Source organism: Canis aureus, chromosome 19, assembly GCF_053574225.1.
Source record: "Canis aureus isolate CA01 chromosome 19, VMU_Caureus_v.1.0, whole genome shotgun sequence".
NCBI classification, from domain to species: Eukaryota; Metazoa; Chordata; class Mammalia; order Carnivora; family Canidae; genus Canis; species Canis aureus.
The window spans coordinates 59,223,683-59,240,520 of NC_135629.1; the positions used below are offsets into that span (position 1 = coordinate 59,223,683).

General features: G+C 65.8%; 1 protein-coding gene across 1 annotated transcript; it reads right to left on the reverse strand.

The window, feature by feature from the left end:
* Nucleotides 1-932: 932 nt before the first annotated feature.
* Nucleotides 933-9,542, reverse strand: BSG (basigin (Ok blood group)). Its single transcript, XM_077860799.1, has 8 exons — nucleotides 9,383-9,542; nucleotides 3,732-3,888; nucleotides 2,985-3,067; nucleotides 2,749-2,885; nucleotides 2,400-2,676; nucleotides 2,000-2,024; nucleotides 1,798-1,859; nucleotides 933-1,720 (listed from the first exon to the last, which is right to left on the reverse strand). The coding sequence occupies exons 1-7, from the start codon at nucleotides 9,447-9,449 to the stop codon at nucleotides 1,799-1,801; spliced, it is 807 nt and encodes a 268-aa protein (XP_077716925.1). The 5' UTR covers nucleotides 9,450-9,542; the 3' UTR covers nucleotides 933-1,720; nucleotide 1,798.
* Nucleotides 9,543-16,838: the final 7,296 nt, after the last annotated feature.

The window sequence follows — 16,838 nt, forward strand, 5'->3', positions numbered from 1 at the left end:
CCACCTGCCGCTGCCTGGAGGCCCAAGCATGTGGCCAGCCGGGTGGACACGCTAGGCGGCCCAGGGCCTGAGAAAGCCACCCCCGGGGGCCGGGCCTCCCACCCGTGGCTCGTGGGCCGACCCCCTCTTCACACTGTTGTGCGGGATCTAACTTGCCAGCCTTGAAAAGGACCAATCTCCCCCCGAACCCTGATTTCTGGCCGCTCTGGGACCTCAGCTCTGGCCGGGCCAGAGGCCTGTGCCCAGGTCCACAGGGGAGGCGCTGGGTCAGCTCAGGCCCTAGGTGGGCAGCGGGGTCCCCTTCTCTGAGAAGCTTCCCCTCTGGTACCAGGCGGGGGCCTCAGTGGCAAGGCCCTGCCTCCTCCTGTTCCCAGAGCACCACCCAGCACCACCCAGTGTCCAGACTGTCCTTTCCCCCAGGAGTCAGGCTGGGCTCAGCCGAACAGGGACCCCTCGTCCTGGGGGCCAGTCTCAGAAGGGCCACCTCTGTCACCACGGGTGGCACTGCCCGTCCAGGCTGGGCCCACTAGTGGGGTCCTGGACACCCCCCGCTCCCCAGACACCACTCACACCACAGGGAACCTCTGGCCTGGGGCAGGCAGGTGCCAGGCAGCTGTGGGTCTGGGTCTGGGTCTGGTCCTGTCCGGGGGGACCCACCGGAAGGAGTCCCGGGCCCCATGGATGTAGGAACCTAGCTCACACCCGCCACGGGGCCAAGTCCTTCTCTGAACACGCCCATGGCCCCCATGGTCCTCTGCCCCCCACATCCCATCCCTACCCTTAGCCTTCATTCTGGGAACAAAGCTCCTGGCCAGCCGGTCAGCCCCTCCCATGCACCCCAACTGCACCCCAGGACTCAGCACCAGGGGCACTCCCACCCCCACAAGCTCTCCAGAAGACGCAGGCGGTGTGCACAGGAGCCCGAGAACGAGACGGGTCAGGCTTTCTTTATTGGTGAGCAGGCAGGTGGCGGGCGAGTCGGGAGCTGGGGAGCAGCTGGGGAATAGCTGGGGAGGGGGTCCTGCAGCTGCCATAACAGCAGACCCGCAGCACTGGTGGCCAGGCAACTCCCCTGCAACCGGGTGGACGGCAGGAGCGGGGAGGGACGGGGAGGGACGGGGAGGGGCGGGCGGGGCCCGCCAGCAGCCACGTGGTCAGAGCCGTCCCACGCACAACACAGACCCGAGGCAACCCGCCAGCCAGGACTCGGGCAGGCAGGATGCTTGCACCTGCACCGTGCACGGCCTGTGACCCTGCACAGGGGTCCCAACAAGGCCCAGCAGCCCCAGGAGGTAGAGCCCCAGAGATGGGCCAGTCCGTCCTCCACGACCCCCACGAGGGAAGAGAAGGCTAGATGCCCAAGGGACGCCGAAGGACGGGTGGCCGGGCCCGGAGGGGCGGGCGGGAGGGCGGTGGGGGGCCGGCGAGGGGACAGCGGGCAGGGGTGGCCGAGCAGACGAGGGGAGGACAGGAGTCTCGCAGGAAGCTCACGGCTCCCCTGAGACGCTCACAAAATGTTTAAAAAGGAAAAACCCCCTAAAGAATGGAATTCTATGTAGAAAACCCTAGTTTAGTTTAAAAAAGGAAAGAAAAGTGTGATCTGACCCACGGTGTGTGGTCTGCTTTCGTGGGGCGGGTCTCCTGTGAGAGGAAAGAACGTGGAATCTGCAGACACCAGCCGCTGAGCTGCTCGCGGCTGCTCCAGGCGGAGGCGGGAGGCCTGTGCAGGGCGGGACGGAGGCTCAGACCCCAGCCCGAGGCCCGGGGCCCCCACCCCCTGCACCCTCCACGCCTCACCTCAGTTGGCGTTCCGCTGGCGAACGTTCTTGCCTTTGTCGTTGACGTGCCCACTGCTCTTCCTGGGGAGAGGAAGGACGGCTCCCGAAGCTCAGGAGGGCAGGACGGCGGCCCCAGCCCCACCACGTGCCCACTGGAGGGCCAGCAGCCCCGCTAGCCCTGCCCAGGGGAGCCCGCCCGCCCGCCCGAGGCCACGACTTACAGAGGAGCAGAGCCCGTGTCCTCGTCTGTGTGGATGCGCAGCCACATGCAAGAAGAGGACAGGCCGTGAGGAGTGGTCCCCGGACAAGGCCCCTAGCAGGGTGACACGGGTCCTACAGGCCCCGCCCTCAGTGTCCCTTACTGTAAATCCAGGGACCAGCCCTGCCCCCAGGACATGCACCCTCCAAATGAGCTGTCGGGGTCACGGCCCTCAGGCGCCAAGCCACTGCCACAGGCCTGGGCAGAGCAGCGGAGGGCACAGTGGGGCAGATGAGGCCTCAGGCCAGCAGCCCCCAGCTGGGGACCCTCAACCCCGCAGCACCCTCGTCTCCCGCGCTCCTGGACGGTGGCCCAGCCTCCCCCCAACAACCAAACAGCGCGTGAAGGGCGTGTGAGCTCACCATCCAGGACCTCATCCGGCTTCCGCCGCTTCTCATAGATGAAGATGACGGTGACCAGCACCAGGACTTCGGCCACGATGCCCAGGAAGGGCCAGAGGGCGGCGAAGCGGTTTCGCACACGCAGCACGATGACGGCCTGGCTGGTGCCCTCTGAGTTCGTGCCGTTGCACACGTACTTGCCAGGATCGGTCTCCAAGTCCAGGTTGCTGATGCGCAGCTCCGTCTTGGTCTCCGAGGACACGACCAGGAACTTGCTCTGGGAGCTGTTGCTGATGACCTAGGGGCAGGCGGACCTTGTAGGGGCTGAGGCCAGCCTCACCCACCCGCCCCTGGCAGGCGCGGGTCTCACCTGGTCCCCAGAGCTTTCCACCTTGTACCACACCCAGTCGGTGACCGGGGGAAAGGAGTCCGACCTGCAGCCCAGCACGACCGTCTCCCGCTCGGTGGCATGCTCCGACTTTTTCACAGCCTTGATGTTGGGGAGCCCTGCAGGGGAGACCGAGCAAGGCGGGCACCTGAGCCCCCTCCCTGGGGGTTCCACTAGCCCCCGCCCCCCAGATGCGCCCGAAGGCCTGCCGAGCTCACCCCTCACTTCGATGCTGCTCTTGCCCAGAAGCTCTGGGAGGAAGATGCACGAGTACTCCCCCGAGCGCTCATCCGAGTCCACCCTGCAAGCAGACACGTGGCCATGAGCGGGGCGCACAGCAGAAAACCATCCCGTCCTGAGTTAAGGCTGCAGGTGACTCCCACGGGAGCCAGAGCAAGGCCTGGTCAGGTGGTCCCAGGAGGGACGAGGAGGTGCGGGCACAGCACAGGGACCTGGTCCCACCCCACGACCCTCTGTGCCCAGCCACCAAGCCACCAGAAACAGGACTGAGCTTCTGGCTGGCTCGGGATCCAACTAAGATGAGGCTTCAGAGTGGGGCGAGCGGGGCGGCCTGGAGCGCCCGAGACCTGTGAGCCGGGGACTCAGGGGTTCTAGGCCAGGAAGAAGCCAGTCAGCCCACCCACCCCAGCCGGCACCGGAGAAATAAGGGAAGGGTCTCGAAGGCGGGCCCTATACTCAGCAGCCATCAGCCCCTCCCTGGACCCCCGGCCTTGGCCACCTCAGTGCCCAGGGTCGGAGCAGGGCTACTGTCCGACATCTGTCCAACGCAAGCCCACTGACCACAGCCTTCACCACGACTGACCAGAGGCCGTGGGCAGTAACAACACGTCAGAGCAAGCAGAGCGCAGGTAGGGGTCTGGGGTGACACCCGCAGGCTGAAATGGGGGGCCTGGTGTCTCCGTGGGCCCGGGGGCAGGCTGGGGCACTGTCTCAACCCCACTCACTCATACTCCGTCTTCGGGTCAGGGAACGTGTCTTCCTTGAGCACCCTGTCCCCCTTCACCCAGCGGTGGCCGGTAATCTCAGTGGTGCTGCGGTTCAAGGAACAGGTAAGGCGTATCTTGGAGCCAATGTCCTCCACAGAAGTCAAGATCTCGCTTCCTGGGGGTCACACGAGAGGACGTGAGCAAAGGGATCAGGGCAAGAAAGGACCCAAACCCAGAGCCCCACGCCACCTGCCCACGAGGCCTGAATCACACCCAGTGCTGCCCGCCGAGTGAGAGGGGCCCGGGGTCTGAAGAGCTATCGTGTCAGAACAGGGGCCTTGATGCAGGTCCCTGTCGGGAACAGGACCCGATGACCACCCTGGGTCCCGGGACAAGGACCGAGACCTCGACTGCTGGGTCCAGCCCCAGCACACACCTGAAATTCCTTTTTTAAAAGGTAAACCTGGGATCCCCGGGGGGCTCAGCGGTTGAGCATCTCCCCTCAGCTCAGGGAGTGACCCCGGGGTCCCAGGATCGAGTCCTGCACTAGGTTCCCTGCGGGAGCCTGCTTCTCCCTCTGCCGGTGTCTCTGCCACTCTCATGAATAAATAAAATGTTAAAAAAAAAGAAAAAAAAAAAAGGTAAACCTAGGGGCGCCTGGGGGAGCTCAGTGGGTGAAGCCTCTGCCTTCAGCTCGGGTCGTGATCCTGGGGTCCTGGGGTCGAGCCCCATGTTGGGCTCCCGGCTCAGCGGCCGTCTGTTTCTCCCTCTGCCCCAACTCTTGAATGAATGAGTGAATGAATGATAAGCCTACCCCTGCCCAGGCCACCATCCCCTTGCTGGACGCTCCTGCAGATCCCCCCACCAGAGCAAGGCATCTGAGGTGGGGGCAGGGGGCCTCTCCCGGACGGCACTCTCCTCCAGAGCATCAAGGACTCCACTCCCACTTGCCACTAAGCCACTAGAGATGGCCCAGATGTTGTGGGTGGCCCCGTGGCCCTTCCGTCCAATTTCCAGCTAGGCAAACTTCCCCACTGGTTCAAGATGTTCACTTTAGAAAGTGAAGTGTGGAAATCACCTAGAACAGACGGGGAGCGGCCTGCTGGGGCAGTAAAGCTTGACCATGGAGGGCCCTCTGCAGGGAGCAGCTCCCCACAGGGACCAGAGTCCCGGGAGGATGCAGCCGCGAGAATGGGCCAGGGGGAGGGCCCCTCACCTGGGTCCACATCAGAGCCCTATCCCAGGGCCTGCAGCACGGGCCACGGGGACACCATCGTGCCCACCCTGTCCCCTGGCCGCCTCCTCCAGGAGCAGTCTCAGTGCAAGCGTTAGCATCCATCACCCAAACTCAAGTGCCCCAGAGGCCTTCCTTCTAGAAGGTCAGAGAATGTGGGCACAGACAAGGCCACCCCAGGGCAGTTGGCAATAAGCCTTTTCCCACTTAGTTTACACCTACAGGTTAAAGTTGGGTGAAAACTCAGGAGATGGAAGTACCAACAAAAGACTGGCGCCCTCATCCACACAGACACCTGGTCATTAAGAAAACTCAACCTGAGGGGGCGCCTGGGGGGCTCAGGAGGTGAGGCCTCTGCCTGCAGCTCGGCTCGTGATCCCAGGGTCGAGCCCCATCAGGCTCCCAGCTCAGCGGGGCATCTGCTTCTCCCTCTCCCTCTGCCCCCCTCCCCCCGCCCCCGCTCATGCTCTCTTAAACAAATAAATTATTCAAAAAAAGAAAAAAAAAAAGAGAAAGAAAATTTAACCTGGAAACCCAAGGGCAGCAGCACTCTTTACCGGAGGGGGTCACAGCAGGGCCGCTTCCTAGAACGACTCACGGACGGAAAGCACGTCTCCCCCTCAGAGTCCCTGGCACGTGCATCCGCCGTGGGCTGACAGCTCCCCTCCCGACCCCCCATGAACCCGACCCGCGGGCTCTGGCTCCCCAAGATGCATTTCCAGTGTGTGTGGGGGGGGCGGTGGCCTCTCTGTGTGAAGCCTGGGACGGAGGCCAGTGGGGGACAGGACGCGAGGTCTCAGAACTGCAGGCAGGCAGGGGAAGAGCCAGACAGGAAGTGCACAGGCCCCCCTCCGGTGCCCCAGGCAGCCCCTCCTGCGCGCATGCTGGCCTACAGATGCACACGCGTGTGTGCAAACCCACACCCGTCACACACATGCACGTGCTCACAGCCGCACGGCCGGTAGCACAGGCTTTCTGCTCCGGGGCAAGGTGGGACGTGCCCCAGGGTCCTGGGGTAGATGGACCCTCATCCCCCGACCCGGGGTAGCCCAAAGGCCGCTTGCAGGACTCAGGACGGGCACAGCTACAACCAGACAGAGGCGTGAAGCCAGAAGAGGAGTGAAACCCTCCTGTGGCGGTGCCGTCTCTACACAAGGATCACCTCCCAGTAAGCCGCATTTCTCAGGAGTCACGATTTCCCAAGATTGCAAAACCAACCCCTCTGTGCAGAGCCGGGAGCGGTGAGTCAGGGCACGAAGCGAGGCCAGAGAGGGGCCTCCTCCCAGACAGACAGGGCCTCCTCTCCAGAGCCTCAGGACTCGCGTCTCTGCCGTGTCCCCTGACCCGGAGGCTGCTGGGAAGGTCGGATCTCGGCCCGGCTGCACCCCTGTCTCCCGGGAGAGAAAGTAGTGCCCAAGGCCACAGGCTTGAGGGCTACTTCCAGGAGGGGGCAGGGGCTGCAGGGGCTCAGAGAGGGGCCAAGGCAGGGCATCCCCATCCCGTCTCAGAGGAACCACAGGCTGACACCCCTGCCCTGACCGAGGCACCCCAGGAATTCACAGGGGCAGGAAGGAAACAGGGAGAGAGCCTGAAAAGGGAAGACTCTGTTTTGGCCCAAGTGACTGTGACCCACGTTCTCAAGTCAAGTCACCTTCATCTAAAAACAGCCACCCCTCCTCCACGCCCTGAGGCAGCCGGGCAGGGCACCCAGCCAGGCAGGCCTTATGGTAAACAGCCCAGGAGCTGGGAGGAGGCCCCAGCACCCAGCCTCCTCCCACCCACCTCGGCAGGCAGCTCTGCTCAGGTAGGAGGAGCAAGAGAACATTTCTGGGATGCCAGCCATAGGCTCTGGGCCTCCCCCCTCCCCTCCATCTCACCAGGAGGCGGCTCCCGCTCCCTTCACCTGAGGCTCAGAGGCCAAATCCACCACCTGCAGGACTCAGCTAGCAACCTGGGGCCCACCTGTGCCCTCCCCAGCAGGCCTGCCAGGACGATGGGACCCTCGACAGTCCCAGTCCCTGTCCCGGGCCTTGGCCAACACGGGTGCCAACCTGCCAGGCATGTGCTGCGTGAGTTGAGGAAAGCCACTGCTGGCAGCGTCCCCTGAAGCAAGCGTCTGGGACACTGACCCAGACAGGAGAGGTGCACGCTGTCAATAATTCACCCATCCCAGGGGAAAAAGGACCATGGCATTCCTGGGAGTTCCCGGGAAAGGTGGAACTGTCAAAGGTGATACAAAACAGGGCCTGGGGGCGGGGGGGGGGGGGGGGCCCTCAGTGGGTGAGCGTCTCCTTCGGCTCCGCTCTGATCCCAGGGTCTGGAGGTCAAGCCCCATGACAGCAGGGAGCCTGCCTGTCCCTCTGTCTCTGCCCTCCACTCCCCACTCGTGCTCTGTCATATAAGTAAATAAATAAATAAAATACTTAAAAACAAACAAAGAGGTGGGGATCCCTGGGTGGCGCAGCGGTTTGGCGCCTGCCTTTGGCCCAGGGCGCGATCCTGGAGACCCGGGATCGAATCCCACGTCAGGCTCCCGGTGCATGGAGCCTGCTTCTCCCTCTGCCTGTGTCTCTGCCTCTCCCTCTCTCTCTGTGACTATCCTAAATAAATAAATAAAATATTAAAAAACAAACAAACAAACAAACAAACAAAGAGGGATCCCTGGGTGGCTCAGCAGTTGAGCATCTCCCTTCGGCTCAGGGTGTAACCCTGGGGTCCCGGGATGGAATCCCACATCAGGCTCCCTGCAGGGAGCCTGCTTCTCCCTCTGCCTGTGTCTCTGCCTAAAAAAAAAAACAAAAAACAAAAAAAAAAAACCGCTAATGAAATACATGTCAAGATATTTCATTTAAAAAAAAAAAATTGGGATCCCTGGGTGGCGCAGCGGTTTGGCGCCTGCCTTTGGCCCAGGGCCCAATCCTGGAGACCCGGGATCGAATCCCACGTCGGGCTCCCGGTGCATGGAGCCTGCTTCTCCCTCTGCCTGTGTCTCTGCCTCTCTTTCTCTCTGTGTGACTATCATAAAAAAAATTAAATAAATAAATAAATAAATAAATAAATATTGAGGAAGAAGCAAGCACAGACACGGATCCCAGGTGGGCTCAGTGCAGAGACCGCCCACCCGCTACAGGCTGCGGGAGAGGGGGCAGGGGTCCTCCCGGCCTCCTGGCTGGAGCGCTGGTGACTGAAGCCAGGAATGAGGTAGAGACGCGCTTCCCCCTCTGACAGACGGGCGAACTCAGGAAAAGCACGAGTCCTCCTCCACGCCCCGCGGGCCGGGGCCACCAGCCACGCAGAGCGACTCCCCAAGGCTGGCGCTGCCAGAAACAGCAGCCTTTTCTCCGCGTCCGTTGAGCCTGCGGGCTCCTGAGTCCGGCAGGGACCCGCTGGCAGTGGATAGTGGGCAGCGCGCCCGCCAGGGCCCAAGGCCCTCGCCCGGAGGCTCTCATAAACCGTCTGAGGAGGAGGAGGACAGAGGCCAAGCGAGTCAAGTGGGTCAGGGGTAAGCGGGTGAAGCTCCGCGGGAGGCCCAGACCCTTCCTGCACTTTGTTCCCTACCTGCCATCCCTGGAAATCTTTAACCCAGAGCCACACGGGAAGTCTCAACCCCGGGAAGAACCCGTCCTGCTGTGTGTCCCCCGACACTCGGGCTCCCACCCAGCTTCTTTCTCCCCGTCGGTCCGACCCCCAAACGCTGCCCAGTCCCCAAGGCCTCCGCGGAACCGGACGCTGTGTGAGCTGAACACAAGGCTCTGCACGCTCCCTGCTCCCTGCCCGGACCCGGGCTGCCCGGGCGACCTCGCGGCGACCTTGGGGCACCTCCCCTCCGCAGCCGGGCCTCAGTTTCCAGCCCCGGAAAAGGACAGGGTGGGCAGGACGCCACCTCCTCCCCCGGCTCTGCAGGCGGACGAGCCCGCCCGGCGCCCAAGGGCTCAGCGCGCCGCGCGACACCGGGGGCAGGAGCCTCCCGAGCAGCTCCGGGCCCGAAATCCTGCCAAGAATGACAATCCCTCCAGGCCCCGCAGGCTGCAGGCAACCCCCCGCCCCCCAAGAGCCCCCGCGTCCGCCCCCGGCGCCCCCGCCCAGACCCCCGGGAGCCCCCGCGCCGACCCCCGGGAGCCCCCGCCCCGACTCCCGCGAGCCCCCGCCCCGACTCCCAAGAGCCCCGCGCCGACCCCCGGGAGCCCCCGCCCCGACTCCCAAGAGCCCCCGCGCCGACCCCCGCGAGCCCCCGCGCCGACCCCCGCCCCCGCCCCGACCCCCGGGAGCCCCTGCGCCCCGCGCCGACCCCCAGGAGCCCCCGCGCCGACCCCCGCCCCGACCCCCAGGAACCACCGCGCCGACCCCCAGGAGCCCCCGCGCCGACCCCCAGAAGCCCCCGCGCCCTCCCCGCGCCTCCCGCTCCGCCCCCGCCCGCGTCCGTCCCGACGCTCACCTGCCCCGGAGCCGCCCCCGGCACCCAGCAGGGCCAGCGCCAGCACCACGAGCCCCCGAGCCGCCATGCCGCCGCCGTCCGTGCCGACCCCGCCGCCAACCGCCGCCCGCGGCGCTATAAGAACCTGAGGGGGGCCCGGGCGCGCGCGCGCAGGGCGACGTCGCGGGGCGGGGACGCGCACGGCACGCCGGTCGGCCCTCCTGCGCACGCGCGCGGAAGCACGTCTACACGCGCTGGCCCGAGCGGGCGCGGGCGGACGCACCACGTGACCCCGGAGGCCCCGCCTCGCTGCCTGGGGGCGTGGCTGCGTTGCTAGGAAACGGGGGCGTGGCCTGCGCTGGGCCCCTCCTCCCTTTCTGCAGCCTCAGACTGTGACGTCAGAACTGGGGGGGAATCCTCCCAGGTGGTTGACAGCTCGCTTTATATCGTGTGTGTTTTATCCCAGTACGGAAGGGGAAAAAAGCATTAAGGGAGGGGGTTAGGGATCCCTGTGAGCAGGTGGGACGTCGCGCTGGGCTGGGGCGGGCTGGCGGATTTAGCAAATAAAAATACCTGGATGGCAGTTAAGTTTGAATTGCAGATGGAGAATGAGTAATTTCCTGGTACAAGGATCCCGGGCAGTATCTGGACGCAGTTATGCCAGGAAAAGCATTCGCCGTTTATCTGAAATTCAGATTAACTGGCTGTGCCGCATTTTGCCTGGAAAACCTACCGTGAGGTCCCTATGTTTTACAACAAATACATTTTATTTTTTTATTTTTTAAGATTTTACTTATTTTTTTATTTTTTAAGATTTTATTTTATTATCTTTTTAAAGATTTTATTTATATATTCATAAGAGACACACAGAGAGAGGCAGAGACACAGGCAGAGGGAGAAGCAGGCTCCATGCAGGGAGCCCGATGCGGGACTCGGTCCGGGGACTCTGGGGTCACGCCCTGAGCCCAAGGCAGACGCTTAACCACTGAGCCCCCCAGGTGCCCCTTTAAGGTTTTATTTTTAATAATAGTGGTATTTTCTACACCCGACGTGGGGCTCGAACTCGCAACCCTGCGATCAGAAGTCGCGTGCTCCGCCCAACCCACCCAGCCAGGCGCCCGTACCGCAAACACTTTTCGAAATGACAAAATGATTTCTTTCTTTTTTTTTTTTTTTTTGACAAAATGATTTCAAACAAAAACCAGGTAGTGTCACCTTGACGACTTTGGCTCAGGCAGTGGTTTCTTATATACGACAGCAAAAGCATGAGCGACAATCAATAGCTAAACAGAACTTCATCAGGATTAAACAGCTGGTGCTTCAAAGAACTGCAAGGAGGAAGTGAGGAAATGGCCCGCAGGCCGGGAGAAAGCACGGGTACATCACGTGTCCCAGGAGGGCCTTACATCTAGAAAATATAAAAAACACAACTGGATTTAAAACACGGACAAATAATCCAATTAAAAACAGACAAAGGACCCGAATGCGACACTTGTCCAAAGAAGACATGCACGGGGGGCACTAACCATGAAGAGGTGCCGTCGTGAGCCATCAGGGAACGCAAATCACAGGCGGCCCTGCTGGAAGCAAGAAAATCACAAGCGTTGGCGGGCGAGGACCCAGAGCCCCCCACGCAGCTGGGAGGAAGGGACGGGGACACGGGTGCAGCCGCGGCGGGTCACGCCCCAGCAGTTCCCGCTCCACCCAGCGCCCCGACTGCTGTGTGTGCACCCCAGGGTGGGCAGCTGCACCCAGGCTCCCCGCATCCCCCGCAGCCCCGGTGCCTCTTCCCATTGTGTTCACCTGCTTGTGCTTTTCAAGACCGGCAGAGACCAGAGAAGCTCTGAAGAGGCGTCGACGTTCACAGGGAGACCTGTTCCTAAGGTGCCTCCCTCTGGGGACCAGGACGGGGATCCCCCGGTGTCCAGTGCAGTGGCCAAGGACTGGCGCATGCACCCTGCCCCGCCCGCTGTGCTCTCCCGGGCCGCCGCCCTGGGGACCCCCCCACCCCGCACCCGCTCTTGGCCGCAGCCTGCATGAGGACGACGGCCGCCGCTCTGGGAGCCCCACCTGCTTTCTCCGCACGTCTCCCACGTGTCGTTAAGCTAAATGTTTGTTTCTCCCCCACTCGTGGGTGACGTCAGTTTAACCATTAGACCAGCGGGAGCACCCAGAAGGGAAGCAGGGGAGGTTTCGGCCCTCTGGGGGGAGCGGCCGTGAGCCGCGGAGCAGCAGCAGCCCCCGGAGGGGAGGGCAGCCTGGGAGAGCCCGGCAGGCACCCAGGAGGCGGCGCCCGAGGGGGAGGCTGAGCAGAGCCAGGGCCCAGGCCGACTAGAAAGTGCGATGGGAGAGAGGCCAGGACCTGCCTCAGCGCCGGGGAGCGGGAGCAGCGGCCGAGCAGAAGCCCTGGCCTGTGGGCCTCGGGCTGGACAAGGCCGCTGGGGGGGGGGGGGGGGGGCAGAGCTACAGAGCTACGTGCAGAAGGAGCGGGAAGGCGGCCAGCTGGCTTCAAACTCCCTGGGCCCGGGTGGAATTCCGCGGCCCCCTCCCCTGCCCGCCCCGCGGGCTGAGGACAGATCTCGTGGGAAATATTAGGGCCGCCAGGCAGGCTCTGCTTTGTTTACAGATCGAGCTGTGCCTGGTCCCCTCCCCACCTGGTCCGCCCCCCAGACGCAAGAGCCCTTCTAGGGCCACTCCAGCGAGCACGGTGGCCAGATTTAGCAAATAAAAATGCAGGACGCCCAGTTATAGCTAATTTTCAGATTTAAAAAAAATTGATTTTCACAGCATAAGTCTGTGGCACGCGGTACCTGGGGGAAGACACCGGGTGTCCCGGCCTCTGCCCTGCTCCGAGGCAGCCCGGTTCCATCACCTGCGGTCGGCTCCCCCGCACACCGGCCACTCTGACCCGTGCGCAGCCCAAGCTCCCTGCCCACCGGCAGTGCGCCGGGCCCTTCCTCGCTGCACCCCCGCCCCTGCGACCGAGGCCTGCACCCTCTCTGGGAGGGGCCTGCGCCCCAGGTCTGGACGTCTCCCTCAAACAGAACAGCCAGGATTGCAGGGCCCCTCCCCTGCCTGTCCTCCCTCGGGTCCAGCCGTCGGGTGGCAAAGCCCTGCGCGGCCCCGGCACCCCAGGCCCGTGTCCCCAGCCTCGCCGGCCGTGTGTCCCGCCGTGGTCCTGGCCGGCCGGGGATACCGCGGGCCGCTCGGGCAGAGGCCTGTCCCGCCCCGAAGCCCCGGACTGCATCCCCCCAGGGCACCGAGCGTTCCCTTGGGATCGCCGCCTCTCGAACTCAGAGCAGGGGCGGAGAACATCAGGTTTTCGTTGTGCGGCGCCCACCTGTCCGCTGCCGAGTCGTCTGGGCCCCATGTTCCACGTGCGCCTCCCTGCACCGGCACAGCTCTAGCCCCAGCGCATCCAGGCCATGCGCAGGCTGGCGGGGGACCCTCCTCTTCGGGGTCAGGGAGCCCTGGGAGGGCGCGGGCCACGGGGTTGTCATGCCAGGTCATGTCCATGTCATGTTATGTCATGTCCACAGGCTCTGGAAAGACGCCGGCCCCCAGGGGAGGGGGGCCTGGGAGGTCACCGGGGAAGGGGCGGGGGCCAGGGTGCAGGCCCGTGGGCGGGGTGCCGGGGCGGCACCCTGGGGGCGCCCGAGGGGTTCTCCTCCCCCCGCCTATGGCAGCGAGCGGCAGGCGCCCACCTTTACGCTCAGGTGAGGGAGGAAGGGTCAAATGTGGGATCCACACTCCAGTCATGCCTCCGCGGGTGCAACCCCGCCTGCAGGGCAGTGGCTGCTCCAGACCTGGACCCGGGGCGGTGCAGGCCCCACACCGCAGGCGGCCGTCCTGGGGCCCGTGGGCATCCCGGGGGCGGCCCAGGCTCCCCCCGCCCGTCCGCGTGCTGAGCTCACCACGCCCTGCCCCTGCCCCTCCCCGACGGGTGGCCTCGTCCCCGCCCGGCTCCCCTCCACGTGCCCATCACAGACCACGGGTGCTGACGGGTGTCCGTGTCTGTGCCAGGGTCTGTGGTGCCCCAGCCCACGGTCACGGGAGCCTCAGGAAAGGCCCTCATCTAGGCATAGGGCAGGGGTCACCAGGTGGAATGAGGTCACACTGGGTGGGGGGCTGTCCTGCAGCTGATGTCCTCACAGAAGGGGGGTCCTGACACAGAGCAGAGGCCACGGGACACAGAGGCAGACACAGGAGTGATCCGGGCACAAGCCAGAGGGACCGGGCCCCCGGGAGCTGGGGGAGCCGGGGTTGGGGGGGGACAGCCCAGCCTGACCTCCGGCCTCCGACTGTTTGACGCCTGCTCTCTGGCTTTGCCTTGGCCCCTGACGGCTCCTGCAGTGGCAGCGGCCCAGTGTCCTGTGGAAACGGCGGGGCCAGAGGCTGGAGCAGGAGCAGGGGCTGGGCCAGGGCCAGGGGTAGGGGCAGGGGCTGGGCCAGGGGCAGGGGCTGGGGTATCAGCTGGGGCAGGGGCAGGGGCGGGGGCAGGGGCAGGAACAGGGCTGGGGGCAGGGGCTGGGCCAGGGGCAGGGGTATCAGCTGGGGCAGAGCCAGGCCAGGGGCAGGGGCAGGGACTGAGGCAGGGGCAGGGACTGGGGCAGGGCCAGGGGCTGGGGTTGGGCCAGGGGCAGGGGCAGGGGTATCAGCTGGGGCAGAGCCAGGGGCTGGGGCAGGGGCTGGGCCAGGGGCAGGGGCAGGGGCTGGGGCAGGAGCAGGGCCAGGGCCAGGGGTATCAGCTGGGGCAGGGGCAGGGACAGGGGCAGGGGCTGGGGCAGGGGCAGGAGCTGGGGCAAGGCCAGAGCCGGGGCCAGGGGTGGGGGCAGGGGCTGGGGCAGGAGCAGGGCCAGGGCCAGGGGTATCAGCTGGGGCAGGGGCAGGGACAGGGGCAGGGGCTGGGGCAGAGCCAGGGGCTGGGGCAGGAGCAGGGCCAGAGGCAGGGGCAGGGGCTGGGGCAGGGGCAGGGGCAGGGGCAGGGGCAGGGGCAGGGGCAGGAGCTGGGCCAGGGGCAGGAGCTGGGCCAGGGGCAGCTTCCTCCCCGGCGGGTGGGGCCCTTCTCCTTCCTCCGGGGCCTCCGGGCCTCCCTCCCGCTCACCTGGGGAGCAGTGGGGGGACCCCCGTGGGCCGGCAGGAACAGCTGGCGTGGGGAGATAAGCCGCCTGGTGCACGCCCTGCCCGGATGGCAGCCAGATGGAGGCCCCCAAGGCCGGGGCCGGGGAGGAAGCTGCTCCGGGCCTCCCTGCCTCTGAAGGGCCTCGTGGCCTTGGAGGCCGTCACAGAACAAAGGAGCCACAGCTCCCCGCGGGGCAAGGACGTGCTGGGGCCCTGGCACAGAGGCCGCGCTGGGCAGGACAGACAGGCCAGGACTGAAGCCTCCGCTGCTCACGGCCGCCAAACGCTGCCAAACAGCCCAGATGTCCGTGGGCAGGTGCAGGGAACACACGTGTGCGCCCCATGCGGGAGCCTGATCGGCCTCCGACGGGGGCGAGGCCCCCCCACGCCACCCCGGGGACGGACCCGAGCCCCCGACGCTCAGGGAGGGAACCGGACACAGGAGGCCCCACGGGGCGTGAGTCCATACGTGGACACGTGCCGGACGGGGAGGGGGCTCAGGGGGCCGGGGAGGGGGTGACGGAGTGGGGCGGGGGTGCCGTTGGGCTCACGGAAGGTTCTGGAGGTGCTGGGCGCACAGCCCTGTGAACATTCTCGCACCCAGGGAACGACGTGAATTGTGTCTCAATAAAGATGTGACGAAAAAATAAGAGACAGGAGTCGATCCTGGGATCTTTGTTGGGTGTCTCCCCGCCTGCCCCCCGCGCCCGCCCCCCAGCACCCCTGACACGGCCCGCCCCCCTCCCCGGCTGTGGCTCCAGTGCCGCCCCCAAGCCTGTCCCGGCAGAAGCTCTCGACCTCGCTGGTCTCCGGCGGGGGCGGAGTGCACCGGTGGGCCCCCCAGGCCAGCTGCCGGCCCTCGGCCCCTCCCATCCATCCTGGCGCCCGGCTATGCCAAGCTGGGGTGGGCGCCCCCGGGGTGTCAGGTCAGCGGGGGGGCACAGCGGCTGTGACGTGGCTGTCGGGGGCGGGGGGGGGCACAGCAGGGCCAGGAAGGTTTAGCCTTAGAGCTGCGGGGCGGGGTTGTGGCCGGTTCAGCCTGGCTGGACACCGGGCCCCTCGAGTCCCCCTGCTGGAGGCCACAGAGCACAGGTCACCCTGTGTGCCCGCAGGGGGGCCCAGACTCGGGGCACAGCCCAGCCCCCATGGCCACAGTTGCCTGTCCAGGACTCCCCGCAGCCTTCCTCCTGTTCTCCTGACGTGCTTTACCCCTCTTCCTGCCACCGGGCCTTTGCACATGCTGCGTTAGGCCTGGTCCTTGGTACCACCGCTGCCTGTGTGACCGTGGGCTGTCACTGACCCTCTCTGTGCATCACTCTCTGCAGTTGAGAAATGGGCTACTGCTGGGGTCAACCGCGGGCTTGTCGGGCGGCCCCCGCCTCGGCCGATGCCCTCGGGCCTCCCGCCCGGGGCTCCTGCCTGTGCTCGGGCCGGTTCTTGCAGCCGGCTGCCAGGCAGACCATGCAGGGAGCGATGTCGCAGGGCCAGCGTGACACTGGGCCAGGTCCTGAAGCGCCGTGGCCAGGGGACTGGGGCAGGTGAGTGGAGGGGGCGGGCAGGGGAGCAGGACGGGCCAGGCAGGTGGGGCCTGCGGGCCAGCCCCGAGTCCTCGCACCCGCCCCAGCTCACGTGTGGGCCCCGGGCGCAGGGCCAAGGTGGTGTTGGAGCGCGGGGGCCCCTGGGCAGAGGGGTCAGGGCACGGGCGGTGGCCAGTGGGCAGCCGCCCAGGGCGAGGTTGGTGCCTCCTCACCTGGGACCCGTTCGGGGCTGGGCCCGGGACCCGACCCTCGCCAGTGCCCAGGCTACGGCACTCCAGGTGCCCCGCGTGAGCCTGTCTCCTGATCACGAGGCCGAGGGGCAGGCGGGCTCCGGAGGCCCCCACTGAGCGCCTGATCAAGCTGCGCCTGAAGCCCCCATCTCACAGGCTCATCAGGGACACGAGCACGGCTCCGAGCCTCCCTGGCCTCAGCGCCCCCCTGGCGGCCGATCTGGGACGGGTTTACCTGGTGGCGTCCTTGTGCATCAAGGCGTGGGTCCCCTTTGTGGGCCAGCGGGGCCCCTGGGCAGGTAGGGACGCATTCCTGCGGGGGTGTCCCTGATGCCGTGTCCCAGGGCCTCCCAGCCCCCCACCGTGAGGGCGCGGAGGGCGCGGAACAGGGCAGGCCCCCTAGGTCCTGGGCTCAGATGATGGGTCGGGCCGATCCCATCCAGCGCTGGTTCCCGGGGTTCCCCTGGGGTTCGGGGTCAGCTCACTGAAGGCCGGGGTCTGGACCTCGTCCGCGGGGCTTTCACCCTGCTGGCCTGGGGGGCCCGGGGTGAGGGGAGCCCCCTGGGGTGAGCGGCCCTCCCAGGGGCT